Source organism: Perissodus microlepis, chromosome 15, assembly GCF_051167445.1.
Source record: "Perissodus microlepis isolate ML-2025 ecotype Zambia chromosome 15, ASM5116744v1, whole genome shotgun sequence".
NCBI classification, from domain to species: Eukaryota; Metazoa; Chordata; class Actinopteri; order Cichliformes; family Cichlidae; genus Perissodus; species Perissodus microlepis.
Window position 1 is genome coordinate 8,640,001 of NC_140475.1, and position 16,295 is coordinate 8,656,295.

Here is a 16,295-nt window from a genome sequence, read left to right on the forward strand (position 1 = left end):
CAATGATGATAAAAAAAAACAGTTTAAAAAAACAAATCATTGTTAAATTCCATATTAATTTTTATCTAATTCTTTGGTCCACACCACACACAAAGCTTGTGAATCCTGCAAAGCCGTGCGTTGATTTTCCTATAATAAAACATTATAAAACCATTAGATCTCAAAAGAAGCGAACACTTGCAGGAGATTTTTTTGATCCTCCAACAAAGCATTTCAGTAAAAACATTCAAATCTACAAGATGCTCTATTTTTACCTGGTGTTTAATTGCTCTATAAGCCTCTTTATTGTACAACGGGCACATTCATAATAAGTCAATAAATAAATAGCATCATTTCATCAACTTTGCAAATAGTTATAATCCCAGATAAGATACTATGAGGCTGTGAGGGAATGAAATGGGGATATTCCCTCACCCATGCATTCAGATTGTGGAGATTGCTCCAAAACCCATTAATCTTGATCATATCAGTGCTATTTTTGAGAGAGAAGAAACAGGTCAACGTTGAAACTCCCCTACTTTGATACCAGAGGTGTCTCAGAAATGTGTCTTCCACCATGGCAATTAATTATCTTCACCTGGGCTTCGTGTGACCACAGATGAAGCCATTCATCTGCCTTTAACAGCAGTGGCTTTAAAATTCAGAACTGCACTGTCATCACAACGAGCCGTACACGAGCCAGATAAAAATCAACAAAACACTCAATACTTCGGGGCTACATGCTTTCACAGCATTTTATGACTGACAGTAGAGAACATGAGTATTTAATATTAAAAACATAGAAAGAGCAATATTACAGATTCATATTATTCTAAGAGTGTTTTGGTCATTTAATTCTGTTACAGACATATTTAACATGCCTATGAGAGGATTTAATTCATTCATTTATTAATGCTTAACAAAATAAGTCCTTAAACCTTAAAAGATTGCATTCTCTGAAATCTGAAAAAAAGGATCAAAAACAACAAACATATATTAACCAAGAAGGTTACTCCTGCTAGGCCTTTGTTTGAAAGGTTAGTACACACTCTGTACCCTGAGATTAATATGAATTGTTTCAGGTTAATCATCTCTGACGCAGGAGACAAGTCATCCTAATGCTGATAATTAGCTTGCATGAAGTCCAGTTTTATTATCAAATTTTTGATAATAGCTGGAGGTACCCTAAAACTAACTAAATCTTTGTGTCTGAGCTTTATTAATATAGATGAATTACGCAGACATTTAGTCAAACTCTTTTGCACACTCAGCAAGCTGCCAGTACTGCTGAGCCACGCTGATGCTGCTCACAATGGCAGTTCATCATCGCATGAATGCACCGTCATTTCACAGAGATCATCCGGGATTAGGATAGATGCTTTGTCTTGACTCACTGCATGATTCACACCCTTCTTTGGCAGGGATTTAGAACTCTGCCATTGTGTTCAAGAGGTGGCAGTGTCCTGACACAGTGAAGATATTTATTATTATCATCATTACTCAATAAAAGAAAGACCCCACCTGACTAAAATCACCGTAACAAATAACACTGAAATATTTTAAAATGTATTCATAATGTTAGGAAACAAAAACATGCAGTATTCCCATTCTTAGTATGATATCCATTTTCACAAATATGTTGTTATGTAATCCCAATATGTACATCAGCTGCTGTCAAATCCAGGTCTCATCCGCTGATGGCTCAGCTCATGGCCCATCTGGGTATCCTTTCGCCAGGTCTTGTACAGGGAGCGCTATTTAAGTGATTTTAGCCTTCCTAGAGTTTCTGCAGGTGATGCAAGGCGCTCTATAGCCCACCTTCATCTCACCTCATCACTGTTATACTGTTTCTAAATTAGATTTAATTTAAATTAAATTAGTTGATCATTGTGCTCTTCACCTTAAGCTTGCTGTGTGGATGGGAAGGTGAGAAAGAGCCCAAAAACCAAAGGTATAACTTTTAACTGGTCCTGATTGAAATATGGGACTCTAATTAGTGTGCCAGATCAGATTGTTACAGTATATAGCGAGAAGCTATTAGATTGTTTTGGATCAAAACAATGGCAAGTAGAGATCAGTCAGAATCTGACAACACTGATAAGGGTAACTTCATAATTTCACTCTTCAGATGGCATTAAATTCTTACTTTTGCTGATTAATTGTAATTAACGATGGCATTCTTCCCTGTGTTCCTTTAAAGATAACAGTAAACTGTAAACAAACGTATTCATTATTTGGTTTCAGATCGACAGCATTCAGAGTCTTCTGCAGTGCCCCGGCGTTCTTGTCTGTGTCGGCCGGGAGCCTTCTCACCCATCGATTGTGGAGAACTTTCGGAAAACATCCGATGATAAACTTCCAAAGCTGAGTGAGAGGTCACGCTCCGGTGGCTGCACTGACGGACATGAGAGTAGGAAAAACTCTTAAAGTGATAATTACATTCTTACAAGTAGTAACTACAAAGTAGAAGTACTGAAAGATATGCTATGGATGGTTCTCTAGCATCTAAATTAAATGACTTTTGTTAACGTACACCTTTAACAAAAGGTCTAATTTGAAATATTTGTCTTTTTTCTTTAACTGCTGCGCGAAAAATCAAGGACTCCCTTCAAAGAAAAGTGTCATCCATCCAAACCTGGAATCTGGAAACAAAGTTATCAGGCAGTCAGTGTCATCTGACAAGTCAGGCCCAGATGGAACTGATTCACCAGACAATGTCAACTCTTGCCCACCCACTGGTGATGGGGTGAGGGAAGATGATATAGAGAAACGTGTTCGTGTTAATAAAGATGGCAGTTTATCAATGGAGATGAAAGTGCGCTTTAGACTGCAAAATGATGAAACAGTGCACTGGTCCACGGAAGTAAGAAAGACCACAGGCAGTACCTGTGACTACCACCAAGGAAACAATAACCCACACTTTCCGAGCTATCTTGAATCTGAAAACATCTCTGCTGTTCAGCCAGACGACCATTTCATGAGTCAGCACTATCAGAGACATCAAGAAGAACCTCATTGTCCTCACTGCTGCGGTCACTGCCAGGATTATGAAATCTGGAAAAATGTACCAGGAACACATGGGGCAAGTCGCCGCATTCAAACATCTAGCTCAAGTGCATCTTCACATACAGTGGTCTCTAGAAAGACAGTAGTATCTAGATCAAGCGAAGAGCTTACTGAACAAGTGGTGGAGACAGAGACTTGTGTGAAGCAGACTATTGAGGCAGCTGAAACTGTAGAGTATTGCACCATCGGGAGTGAGGCTTGCTCACCAAAGTGCAACGTGCAATCTTCCACTTTATATAACTGTCTAAATGAGAAATCAGAACAAACAAGATCCATTACTAGGCAAAATCAACCCCAGAGTCCTCAAGATACAACATCCAATGCTTCAGGACAATCTAGCAAGTCAAAAAAATCTAAACCCTCACACGCTTGTCATTGTGGAGTATCTGAAGAAAATACAAAAGGACAAATCTACGCCCGAGCTGAAGAGGAAGGCAGAATACAAAGAGATTGTTCAAGTGCCATGTCTTTAAAATCTAATGTATCTTGCAGATCAACTGTGTCTGCCAAAATACAGGACCCAGAGACAAAGGATGAAGAGGAGAACAGGTCTAAAAGTGCCATGTCAGTTCATTCAAATGCTTCGACAAAATCCAAATCGGATGTTTTGGATGTTGCAGTTGGAGGATCTCAAGCATGTGATGACAATGGAACACACAAAAGACCACTGAGCAGCATGTCTGTTAAATCCTCCAAATCTGAAAAATCTGTGAAGTCTGAACCTCAACAACATAAATCAGAGGAAGATGTTGAAGAAGAAAAACCAATAAGTCCCATCTCAGCAAAGTCAGAGATGTCTATTAAATCCAGAGGATCGAGGGCATCTTCTTTCCCAGGTGAAAAAGAAACAAAGGAGGAAACTCAGCCGAGGACACCTAGTGTCACATCAGCTGCTTCAGATTCTTCTGTAGAGTCACCTGAGGCATCTGCAGAAGAAAGCATTCAAAAGCCAGCTGAGAATGAAACTGAACTGAGAACACAAAGCACCATGTCTGGGAATTCAAACACTTCAGCAAAATCTACAAAGTCAGACGCATCTGAAGATCCACATACAGGAAATGCAGAGGAAACATCTGAAAGAACAGTAAGTGTAATGTCAGTTAGGTCTGTCAAGTCAAATGAATCTGCAACATCTAGAAAGTTAAACGTTGAGACAGAAGAGACAAGGGAGGCAACTAATGCCATGTCAGCTAACTCTAATTCATCAGCAAGATCTAAAGGATCCAAGAGGCCCGATCCTCCTGATGCAACTGAATGTGTTGGTTCATCAGATGATATAAATACTGAAGAGCAAAGCGGAGAGAGACCACAAAGCATACTGTCAGTCAAATCAGCAAAGTCTGTAAAGTCCAGTATTTCTGCAAAATCCAGCAGATCCAAACACGGAGAACAGGGAGAGGAGAGGGGACCAAGTTCTTTGTCAGTAAAATCAGTTCAGTCCAATGTGTCAGCCAAATCAAAAGGGTCAAACACTTCAGCCAAATCTAATATGTCCGTGCCCACCAATATTGAAGCTGAAGAACAGGCTGCAGTTAATGATGAATATGAAGAAAGACCTCCAAGCAATACATCAACCACATCTGCTAAATCTTTAAAATCAAATGCTTCTGCAGTTACTCCTGAAAGCTGTGGTGATGCTTCTGAAGAAACTAATATTGAAGGTGAGACTGAAGGAGAATCAGTGAGCTCATTGTCAATTACTTCAGATATTTCTGCAACATCGTTTAAATCAAAAGACGAAGGCACTGAGATGCTTCAAGAAGCAAATGATGAAGAGGAAACTGAACAAAGACCACCAAGCTGCTTATCAGCTAAATCACTTCAGTCACATGTTTCTGAAATATCTGCAGAGCGAGTACCAAGTGCTTTGTCAGCTAAATCAGCAAAGTCACATGCTTCTAACACATCTAATAAACCAAAAACCTGTGAAGTTTGTGCTTGCCAAGCCAATGAAAGATATGGCGAAGAGGAAACTCAGGAAAGAGCACAGAGTGAAGTATCAAACAGATCTGGAAAGTCAACTAATTCTGCAAAATCTCCCAAGTCAAAAGATCATGAAGAGGAAAATATATCTGTTCATATGGAAAATGAAGAGAGAGCTCCAAGCAATCTGTCAGTCAGATCAGGAAAATCAGGAAAGTCAAATGCTTCTGCAACATCTAAAAGATCAAAGGTTTCTGAAATTTGCTTGGAAGACTTTGCTGACCATCCCGAGGAAAGAATCGTTGAAGGTGAGAGTGAAGTGAGAGCAGTGAGTGCTATGTCTTCCAAGTCAGCTAAGTCAGACATTTCTGCCAGATCAAACAGAACAAATCATTCTGTTAATGCTCCAGGTAGCGAAAACTCAGAGAACTCTAATGAAGAAAATGACAAAGAGCAAACGGAACAAAGAGCACAAAGTAGCCTATCAGCCAAATCAGGTCAGTCACATATTTCCGACAGATCTAAAAAGTCTGCAGATAGATCACCCAGTGCTTTGTCATCTAAATCAGCAAAGTCACATACTTCAAACAAATCTGTGAAATCAAATATTTCTGAAGTTCTGTGTAGTGATACTGATAAAATAGATGGTGAAGATCAAACTCAAGAGAGACCACAGAGTGCAATTTCATCCAGAACTGAAAAATCAACAGTTTCTGCAAAATCTAGTAGATCAACGATATTGGAAGATAATATAGTTAGGGAACACACAGAGAGAGCTCCAAGCAATCTGTCGATCAGATCAGAAAGATCAGCAAAGTCAAATGTTTCTTCAGCATCAAAGAGATCAAATGTTTCTGTAGCTGTCTTAGAAGACAATGTTGACCCTTCTGACGAAAGAATTATTGAAGGGGAGAGTGAAGATGGCACAATGAGATCAGCATCTGCGCAGTCATATATTTCTGCCAGATCAAATAGGTCAAACCAGTCTGCTGATGCATCAACTAAAGAAAAGTCAGAGAGTGCTGATGAAGAAAACGACAAAGAGCAAACGGAACAAAGAGCACAAAGCAGCTTATCAGCCAAATCACTTAAGTCACATGTTTCTGGTAGATCTAAAAAGTCTGCAGATAGATCACCCAGTGCTTTATCAGCTAAATCAGCAAGGTCACATACTTCAAACAAATCTGTGAAATCAAATATTTCTGAAGTTCTGTGTAGTGGTACTGATGAAATAGATGGCAAAGATCAAACTCAAGAGAGATCACAGAGCGCAATTTCAGCGAGAACTGAAAAATCAACAGTTTCTGGAAAATCTAGTAGATCAACAAGAATGGAAGAAAATAAAGTTGATCATGAGGAACCCACAGAGCGAGCTCCAAGCAATCTGTCAGTTAGATCAAGAAAATCAAATGTCTCTGCAACATCTGGAACATCAGATATATCTGAAACTCTTTTAGGAGACTGCATTGACAATACAGAGGAAGTTAAGGGTGAAACTGAAGAGAGGGCAATGAGCTCATTGTCTGTCCAGTCAAATATTTCTGCAAGATCAAATAAGTCAAAACGATCTGTTGATGCTCCAATTAAAGAGGACAGAAAAATCCATGATGAAAGTGAAGAAAGAGCACAAAGCAGCTTATCAGTCAAGTCAGTTAAGTCACATGTTTCTGAGAGATCTAAAAATTCTGCAGAGAGATCACCCAGCGCTTTGTCAGTTAAATCCACTCAATCGCATGCTTCTGTAATATCGGTCAAATCAAATGCTTCTGAAGATCAGTCTGGCACAGTTGCGCATACTGCTGATGTAGGAGACCCCAAAGATGAAACTGAGGAAAGAGCACCGAGTGCATTGTCAACCAAAACTGAAAAGTCAGCTATTTCTGAAAAATCCTCAGTGTCAAAAGTATTTCATTGTCCAGCTGAAAACGATATTTGTGATCTGGAGGACCATGAAGATCGGTCTCCAAGCAATATGTCTGTCAGCTCAGCAAAATCAGCAAAGTCAAAGACTTCAGAAGTTTCAAAAAAATCAAAATCTTCTGCCATTCAATGTGATCGCATTGCAGAAAAGGAAAATAAAGAGGAGCACACTGAAAGCAGATCAGTGAGTTCAATGTCACTCCATTCGGCCGATTCAAATTTTTCTGAAATATCAGGTATATCAAAATGTTCAGCAGAGCCTCCAGCTGAAGAGAGAGTCACCACACCTAAATCCCATGTATCTACTATATCTCTAAAATCTAAAGCTTCAAAGGTTGCTACAGAGCATAAATCACCAGTGCAAGGAAATGATGAGGATGAACCTCAAAACAGAGCAGAAAGTGCAATGTCAGCAAAGTCCTTTATTTCTGCCAAATCCAATAAGTCAAAATTATTGGCTGCCCCAGTAGAAGAAATATCTCATGATTCTGATCATACTGAAAGACCTGTAAGCAGTAAATCACAGAAATCAGCAAAATCAACCAAGTCAAATGTTTCTGTGAAATCTAAGAAATCAAAAGCTACTACTATCCCTTCTGAACACAGCACTGAGATTGCTGATGCAGAGTCTGAGGGAAGAGCGAGCTCATTGTCAACACATACGATAAGGTCAAATATTTCTTCAAAATCCAAAAAGTCAAAATGTTCTCATGTACCAAACTGTGAGAACTCCAATGAAGATAATGACGAATCACAAACTGAAGAAAGATCACCAAGTGTAATGTCAGTCAAATCAAATATTTCCCATGTTACAGAAAGATCCGATAAGTCACATGCCTCTGATATTACTGAAGACGTTGATGAAGTCACTGATGTGTCTGCTGAAGAGCATGTGGCAGAAGATGTAGTGAGAGCAGCTAGTGTCATTTCAGCTGGATCTGCAAAGTCGCATGTCTCAACACGATCTACAAAATCAAAAGGCACATTTCCAGCTGAAGGAAGTGCTGACGAAGAAAGTGCAAAGACAACAACAAGTTGTACATCAGCTAACAAAGAAAATGTAGAGCGAGCACAAAGTTCTATGTCAGCAAAGTCATGTGGTTCAAAGAGATCTGCAAAAGGATCTCGAGCTTTTGCTGGAAATTCTGCTGAGGAACATGCTGAAGAAGAAACTGAGGAGAGGTCACCAAGCAGCATGTCAGCCAAATTAAACGAATCAAATGTTTCTGTGTCATCAAGGAGCTCGACAACATGTGAAATATCTTCAAAATACAACAATGCCAATGATTTGGATACTGTACAGAGATCTCTAAGCTCCTTGTCAGCAAAATCAGCCCGATCCACCAAATCACTGCAATCCAACATTTCTTCAAAAACTGCTAAGTCAAAACCCTCTGTAGGCAAAGAAAATCATGAAGCGAATGTGGAGAAAGAAACAACTGGTCCCTCCATTATATCTACTGAAAATTGTTTAAATGACACTGATGAAAATACAGCAGAAGACTCAGAGAACAGAGAAATGACCTCAATGTCTACCGAGTCAAATGCAACATCAGTATCTGCAAAAACAAGAACTTCTCAAAAATCAGGGAAATCAAAAGTGCTGGAGCAGGTAGCTGATAAGGCAGATCCAGCACAGAGGAGTCCAAGTGTTTTATCAGTGAAGTCAAACACCTCAGGAAGAACAAAAAAATCAAATATATCTGGAACAACCGCCACTGAAACGGTTGGACATGAAGAAGAAGCTGATGACAGTGCCATGTCAACCAAATCAGTTAGTTCATCAAAGTCAAATAAATTACAAGGTCCAGAAATCACTACTACAAACAGTTCTGGCCATCCTAATGAAGAGAATACTGAAGAGATATCTGAGAGAGCACAGAGTGCTGTGTCAGCAAAATCAAAAAGGTCAGTAAAATCAACAAAATCTGACATATTAAGCAAATCAGATGTCCCCATCGTGACCGTTGGGGAAAATGAAAACAGAGCGCCTACAGCCATGTCAACGAAGTCCAAGGCTTCATCATCTTCAAAAAAGTCCAAAACATCTGAGATCAGTGGAAAGAAAAGTGCCACAACTACAGATGTCTCTTCTGAGCGGACCAGTGTTTCTCCACTAAATTTAGAAGTAATGAAGCCAAAGGAAAAGAGCCGATCTACTGCCAAATCAAACTCTGGAAGACATTCAGCAATGTCAGAAACAAGTCAGAGAGCAAAGCAGCAGAAAGAAAATGAACAACATGTCATATCTCACACACAGTCAAATGAAAGTAACTTGTCACAAACTCTGTCTAGTTCAGATATCATCAAAGAGATGTGTGAGTCTCCAGCACACAGTCAATCAAAACGTAATGTTCCTCACAGGATAAACGGTGACCTGGATACTAAGGAAAGTGGTGGAAGTGTCACTGACAAGAAAACTGACAAAAGCAGCAAATATCTGCACAAGAGCACCGAAGTTGATGATTTTGACCTGGTCCCATCCAGCCTACCCAACGCATCCCCTACTGAGGTTGTAAACGAATGGCTGAAATCACTGCCAGCAGAGGGTGAATTAGAGGACGTAGAGGAATTTAATGAAAACTGTGATGGACCAAAAACTGTCCCCACAACAGAAGAAATTAACACAGCGGATACTGTTAACAACCCAACTGAGAATTCAAAAGGCCCAGTAGAAGGAGAGGCAAAGAAATGTCTTCCTAATAATGACTGCGAAACAAGCAAAGAAACACCAAAGGAAGATAACGCCTCTACTGATGCAGACAATGCCTCAAAAGTATTTAACTCTTCCATACAAGTGATGAAAGTCCTTTTAAATCCGAAGCTAGACAGATGCAACAGTTTACCAGAAATTTCTCCAGCTTATGGACGTAAGCTGAGCTCCTCAGCTAGAGGTTTTTTGGATTGCCTTGTGAAGCTGCAGCTAATAGACCATGATCCAAAAAATGCCAATGAAAAAAATGAAAGGTATCAAGAACTCATGGGTATTCTTCAGTCCCTTTGGCTTTGTGATCCTCCTGAAAATGAACATGCATTACGGAAAGATGATCACCATTTTGCAGATGATGATTTCAATCATACGTCATCATCTGGCGTGGATGTCAACAGTGGCTCCACAGGCTCCGGGAACAGCAGTGATGGTGTAAAGAGTGGCAATGACGTGAATGGTGATGTTTCTGAGCCTCACGCCACTGTGGATATGTTTAAGAAGGTAAAACAAGTGTGTGAAGTTGAAACAGATACAGATGTTCAGAGCACATCAGTAAGAAAGGCAGAAGCAATGTGTGAAGATGAGCAAAAGGAAGATTATCCAGCAAGCAGTGATAGTCCAAGAGAACAATCCGAAACACCACATTCCTCAAACGAGAGTGCAAGAAATTTCAGCGAGGGCCAAAAACTTCCAGAAGCTGAAACCGATTCTTCAGAGAACAGCAACTCTGAGAGCCTTATCCTCATAGAAAGAGAAGAGCTAGCTAAAATGATTTCACAAGATGATCCTGCTTGGGTCTTAACCTTATTAAATAAAATTGAAAAACAGTTCATGACTCATTATATCAAAGCGATGAATGAGTTCAAAGCTCGATGGAACCTGGGAGATAGTGAGCAGCTTGACAGTATGATTAATGAACTTAGAGCTGAGGTTCACAAAAGAATCCAAGCAAGTATTGACAGGGAACTGTGGAAAATTCAAGGCCAAAAAGGCCAACCGAGACCTCCAAGAGAGACAAAATCCCGTGTTTCAACGACACAAGCAGAAGAGAGAAGACGGAAACTGAAGGTCAACCTCAAACCATCGACTGATTCACATGCAGAAAAAAGTGATGATTCAGCAACAGGAACGTCTTACAGTGACCAGCGCAGTGAAAACGACGATGAATGCTGTCAATGCAAATCGTGCATTAAGAAAAAAATGACGTGTAGGGCACCTCTTCAGGGAGATTCGATGACAACTGTACCTGCTGCCACGGCAATCAAGTGTGCATCTCACCCTGGAAATATTCATGAAACTCAAGCGGCAGAAACCCTTGTGGAAAAAGTTATTGTTAAAGCTTTAAGGGAAGTGCGAGAAGTACATCCAGGCCCTGAAGATATCTCTGAATTTGCAGCAGATGAAAAGGAAGAAGATGATATGAGTCAAGATGCAGTTCGTGATGATGTTTCTGAAAAGAATGACGCAAAAGAACATGTTGCCAAAGAAATGCCTGAAAAAACTGTTGCTGAAGAAAATAAGGAGGAGAATGATGCCAATGACATAGGTGATGAACTGCAAAAACAAAAAGATGATAAAACAAGTGAAGATAAGACTCAGAAAGAAATGTCAGTGGAAGAGTCATTTTTGGCATCAACAGCTAAACAGGAATATGACAAAGGAGGAGCAAAGAATGAATGGTTGATAGCAAAGAACATAATGCTGCCATCAATGCAGCTGATCATGCAGAAGATGAGGGCTAATGAAAAGGATGCCACAGCTGATGAATTGTTACATGAACCAAAAGAATCAGGGAAAACTGTGCAAATTGTATCCACAAATGGAGAAGAATTTGCTGAAGCTATCAGGTCAAATGATGAACTCCCAAAACAAGAAGATGCTGTATATTATAATAAGAGTGCTCTAATAAAACATATTGTGGTTACGAGTGAAGATGACCCTAAGGAAGACACAGTAGAGACTTCAACAGAAGAGACTACTCTGACATCTGATCCTAAACATGCACCTGAGGAAGAAGCAGCAAAGAAGGAATGGTTAACGGTAAAGAATACATTGCTGCCATCAATGCAGATGATCATGCAAATGAGAATTCGGAAAGACCAGCTGATGAAAGCAAATGGAAGTGACTCAACAGCTGATGAACCGCTAAATGGACCAACAGAAGAAGCTGAAAGTGAAGACACTGAAGCCTCAAGTGAAGATAAGTCTGAGGAAGATGTTGCTGAAGGTACCATGGTTCAAGATGAAGACACACACGTTGCAGGAGCAACAGCTGAACAAAATCCGATGCCAGAAGAAAGTAAATCAGGGAGGTTTAAGGTAAAGAAGGGAGTGCATATGATGCAGGAGGAAGCAGTGAATGAAGACTTAGCTATAGTTGATGAATTTTTAAAAGAAGAAGAAGAAGCATGGTGTAAAGGTAAACTTACTGCAGAAAATGAGATTGCCAGTTTGAGTGAAGATGAGTCAGATGAGGAGTCTGCTGAAGATACTACTACTGAAGATGAAAATACAGCAGTAGAAGCCACCACAGAAGGAAAAGATGAGGTCTGGGAAGAAAAAATACTCCCTGAAGAAGAGAAAATGTCTACCGTTAGTGAAGACGAGTCTGCAGACGAAAGCACTGACACAGCTACAGGTGACGAATCTACAGAAGAACCAGGTGACCCGGCAACAACTGAGGATGAGACAGCTGCAGAAAAAGAGACTGGTCTCACAGGAAAAGCTGAATCAAAGCATGAAAATGCTGAAGATGAAACTGAAAACAAAGATACTGCTATGGTAACCTCAACTGATCATGAATCAGAGAGTGAGGAAGCTGTGGAATCACTGAAGGTTGATGATGGAGAAGAGACTGATGCTACCAGCGAAGATGACTCTGATGAAGATTTAAATGCCACCACAAATGAAGAAGAAGAGGAAAATGATGTCACAAGTAACGATCTGTCAAATGAACCATCTGAAATAGCAACAACTGAAGATGAGTTTCTTGTAGAAAGAGAGACCGCTGCTACAAGTGAGCATGAACTTACGGAAGGCACTTACGAAGCATCCACAGCTGAAGATGAAAATGTAGCTGTCGAGAGCAGCATGGTGGCCACAAGTGAGCGTGAATCTGAGGAAGATGAGGTTGTGGAAAAAGGAACAGTCACTGATGAAGAGAAGATCCCTGCTATCAGTGCAGAGGAGTCTGAGGGTGAAAACAATCACACGAACAAATTGTCAGAAGAACCAGATCGAGCAGCATCAGCTGAAGACAAGACAGCTGTAAGTGAAGAGATTTCTTCAGCAGGAAAAGGTGACTCAAAGGATGAAACTGCAGTGGAAGAAACTGACAATGAGGAAGCTGTTAAAGCAGAGGATGCTGACAATAGAGAAGAGATTGGTGCTGTCACTGAAAATGATTCAGGAGAGGACCTAGATGCCACCACAAATGAAGATGAGACAACAGAGGAGGATGACACCACAGAACCAGCTGAAGAAACAACCGAAGATGAGCGGGTGATCGAAACAGAGATTGCTGTTTCAACCGAGAATGAACCTAACAGAGGCGCCGCTGCTGATGAAAACGTGGAAGGAACCACAAGTGACAATGAAGCTGAAGATTATGGTGCAGCAGAAGAGGCTGACAGTGCTGCAACAACTGAACATGACTCAGACACAGCAGTGGCTGTGGACACCGCAGGTGCAAGTGAATCTGAGTCAGAAGATGAGGTTTCTGAAGCAAAAGAGAGTGCTGTCACAAGTGAAGATGAGCTGAAGAAAGCTGCTGTTGAGGTCGCTCAGGAAGAGGCAGCAGAAGATGTGACAGATGCCGAGCACGAATTTAACAAAGACACCAGTTCAGATGAGTCAGACGTGAAGGGAACGGATGAAAAACTAAGTGAGGGTGAGATTGCTGAGCAAAAGGAAATTGCTGCCACAAGCGAAGATGAAATGGCAGAGGAAGCAGATGAAACCAGTGATGAGTCAGACAAGACAGAGTCGTCTGAAAAAATCGGAGAAAGCAGTGCTAATGAAGAATGTAAAGAAGAAGAAAATGATGAAGATAACAGTAAGAAGCTAGTAGAAGGTGAAACAACTGGAGATGAATCGGAAGAACCTGGAAAGGAAGAGGTGGAATCTGGTGAAAATGAATTGACTTGTGAAGATTGCACAGAGGCTTTAACAACAGAGGGCGAGACTGAAAAGCATGAAACCACAGAGGAAGACTCAGGACAGCCTGAAGCGGGAGAGAATGAGACTGATGAAAGTGACAGCAAGGAAGAATCTGGAGCAGAAGGTACATCTGCAGGAGAGGAGGCTGAAGAAACTCAAACGGGAAAGGTGGAATCTACAGATGATACAGAAGATGAATCCGAGCAAGATGAAGGACAGAATGCTGTCAGTGCATCAGAGGATAATTCCAACAAACCAGAGAGTGGATGCCCAGAAAGTGATGTCACTTGTCAAGAAGATACTAATGATGTAGTGGAGCTTAAACCAGAAGACGATGAGGAGATGGAGGAAAAATCAGAAACCAAAGAAGAAATCAGAGAAAACAACCCAGAGGATGATGTTACACAATGTGAATGTATTAACATCCCAGATGGAAGTCATGATAATAATGAAGAGGATTCCAATGCTTCTGAAAAGGAGGATGAGGAAACCGAGACACCCAATGAAGACTGGAGTGAAAAACAGGGAGATTCAGCTGATGGAGAAGATGAAGCAGAGGAAGACTCAGATGAACCAGAGGAAGAAAGTGGTGACATACAGCTTCCTTTGGTTACCAGCAAGATAGACAATCAAGATGTAGCTAACATAGTACCTAAGGAAACGCTAAAGCCACTTGATACTTTGATCAAAAAGACCGCAGAATCTGAGGACGGCACTTACGCTGACATTGAAGATTCAGAGCCTGAAATAAACAGCCAAGATGACATTAAAAGCCTTGAGACAAAGAGTGTGAAAAAGAAGTTGTTTTGAATTGACCGGGACTCTGCCAAAGCTGAAGGTGACTGATAGAGAGTGAGACATGGGAGAAAAAAATGAGGGGTATTCTTAATATTTTAGGTTAGGTCTCCTAAATGAAAAAAAAGAAAAAAGGATTGATGTAGATTATCCTAAATCTTAAGTAGCACTGTTAGGCTCTACTTAACAAGTACTAAACATGACAAGCACACAAGATGAGATACTACAGCAAATTCTAGTATCTGCAGAACACAAACTGCTCATGCAACAATATGAAAAACTTGAATGTATATAATGCATATCTAAACTAAATCACAGAGTATTTTATTACATATCACCTGCAATTCTGAGCCTTAGACAGAACACGGCACTGTTTATGAACTATGCTTTCCAAAACTTGACAGTATGGTCCTGTTCCTGTGAACAACTTACAAATGTCACACATGCACACACATACTGCAATTTTTGTCAGAATTGCTGCAGTTCTTTTACATGTTTTGCTGCTTAACATTTTCTGCAGGACTGTGGGTGTTTTGAATCTATCTTATTTAATCAAATAGGTTTTGATTCTACTATAAGCATGCAAAAAAAAATGTAATTTTCCATAACCCCAAAACTGTTTGGGTGCTGTGTATAAAATGTTCTTTAAAAATCAATTGAGATCTTTATTTATTTATCAGATTTTTGAAATATATAATTCTCAGGTTCAATATATTTTGTCTTTGAACCTTTTCTAATCAATTATTATATATTCTACCTGTCTTATACAGCACCCACACTTTTTTGGAAAGAAAGCTTGTAAAATAAGTTTTCTCAGCAACCTGGAAAAAACGAATTATATTTATTTATGTGTTTGGTGTACTGCTGTGTATGTAATATACTCTTGTACTCTAGTGTTGCATATACAAAGCAAAACTTGAAGATGATCGCCATCAGTGTAAGCAGATGGTAATGAAAGCCAGAGCTGGGTTCTATGTATCACAACATCCTGCCCTTATGTATTTTAGATGATTCAGCTGTAATTATATGAAGAATCTATGTGATTTTCTGTGGTACAGGGAATTACCTTTGCTCAGTGTACTGCACATATTGATATTAAACATACTTGAAAGTAATTTTATTGTTCTTTTATAAGCTGAGATTTCACACAACAAACTAAGGCTTCCAAATAAAATGTTTAACTTAAAAAAAAATCTCCACTACATAATAAGCACACTACCTACAATAGATCGCAACTACTTTCAGTTACTCCCTTACCACAAGGGGTCACCACAGTGTGTGGGGCTGCATGTTTAATTTGTCAGAGTTTTATGGTGGATGTCACTCCTGACACATTCCAAAGGGGATTTGTGTCTGGCTGGAATGGAACCAGGAAATTTTCACTTGCCAAGTGATTGTGTTAACCACTATACTATGGAACTACCTATGATAGATTAAAAAATATTTTTTTTTTATATATCTATATACATTGTTTGCTATGACTATTTTTTATAAAGCATGGCACAGTTTGAAATACTTTATACTAATAATTCATCACAATTCACTGTGATTCAATTAAATAAAATTTTATTTACACAGCACAAAATCACAAAAACAGTCATCTCAAGGCACTTTATATTGTAAGGTTAAGACTATTTCTAATGCAGAACCACAACAATCCGATAACTCCCTATCAGCAAACATTTGGTGACAGTGGGAAGGAAAAACGCCCTTTTAACAGGTCCTGCTAGAGCCTGACCTCTAG

General features: G+C 39.8%; 1 protein-coding gene across 1 annotated transcript in view; it reads left to right on the forward strand.

The window, feature by feature from the left end:
• Positions 1-15,885, forward strand: part of rp1l1b (rp1 like 1b) — a 19,295-nt gene extending 3,410 nt beyond the window's left edge. The window contains exons 3-4 of the mRNA XM_084953901.1: positions 2,224-2,389; positions 2,580-15,885. Coding sequence (XP_084810027.1) covers positions 2,224-2,389; positions 2,580-14,566 — 12,153 coding nt within the window. The 3' untranslated portion in view covers positions 14,567-15,885. The remainder of the gene's footprint in view (positions 1-2,223; positions 2,390-2,579) is intronic.
• Positions 15,886-16,295: the final 410 nt, after the last annotated feature.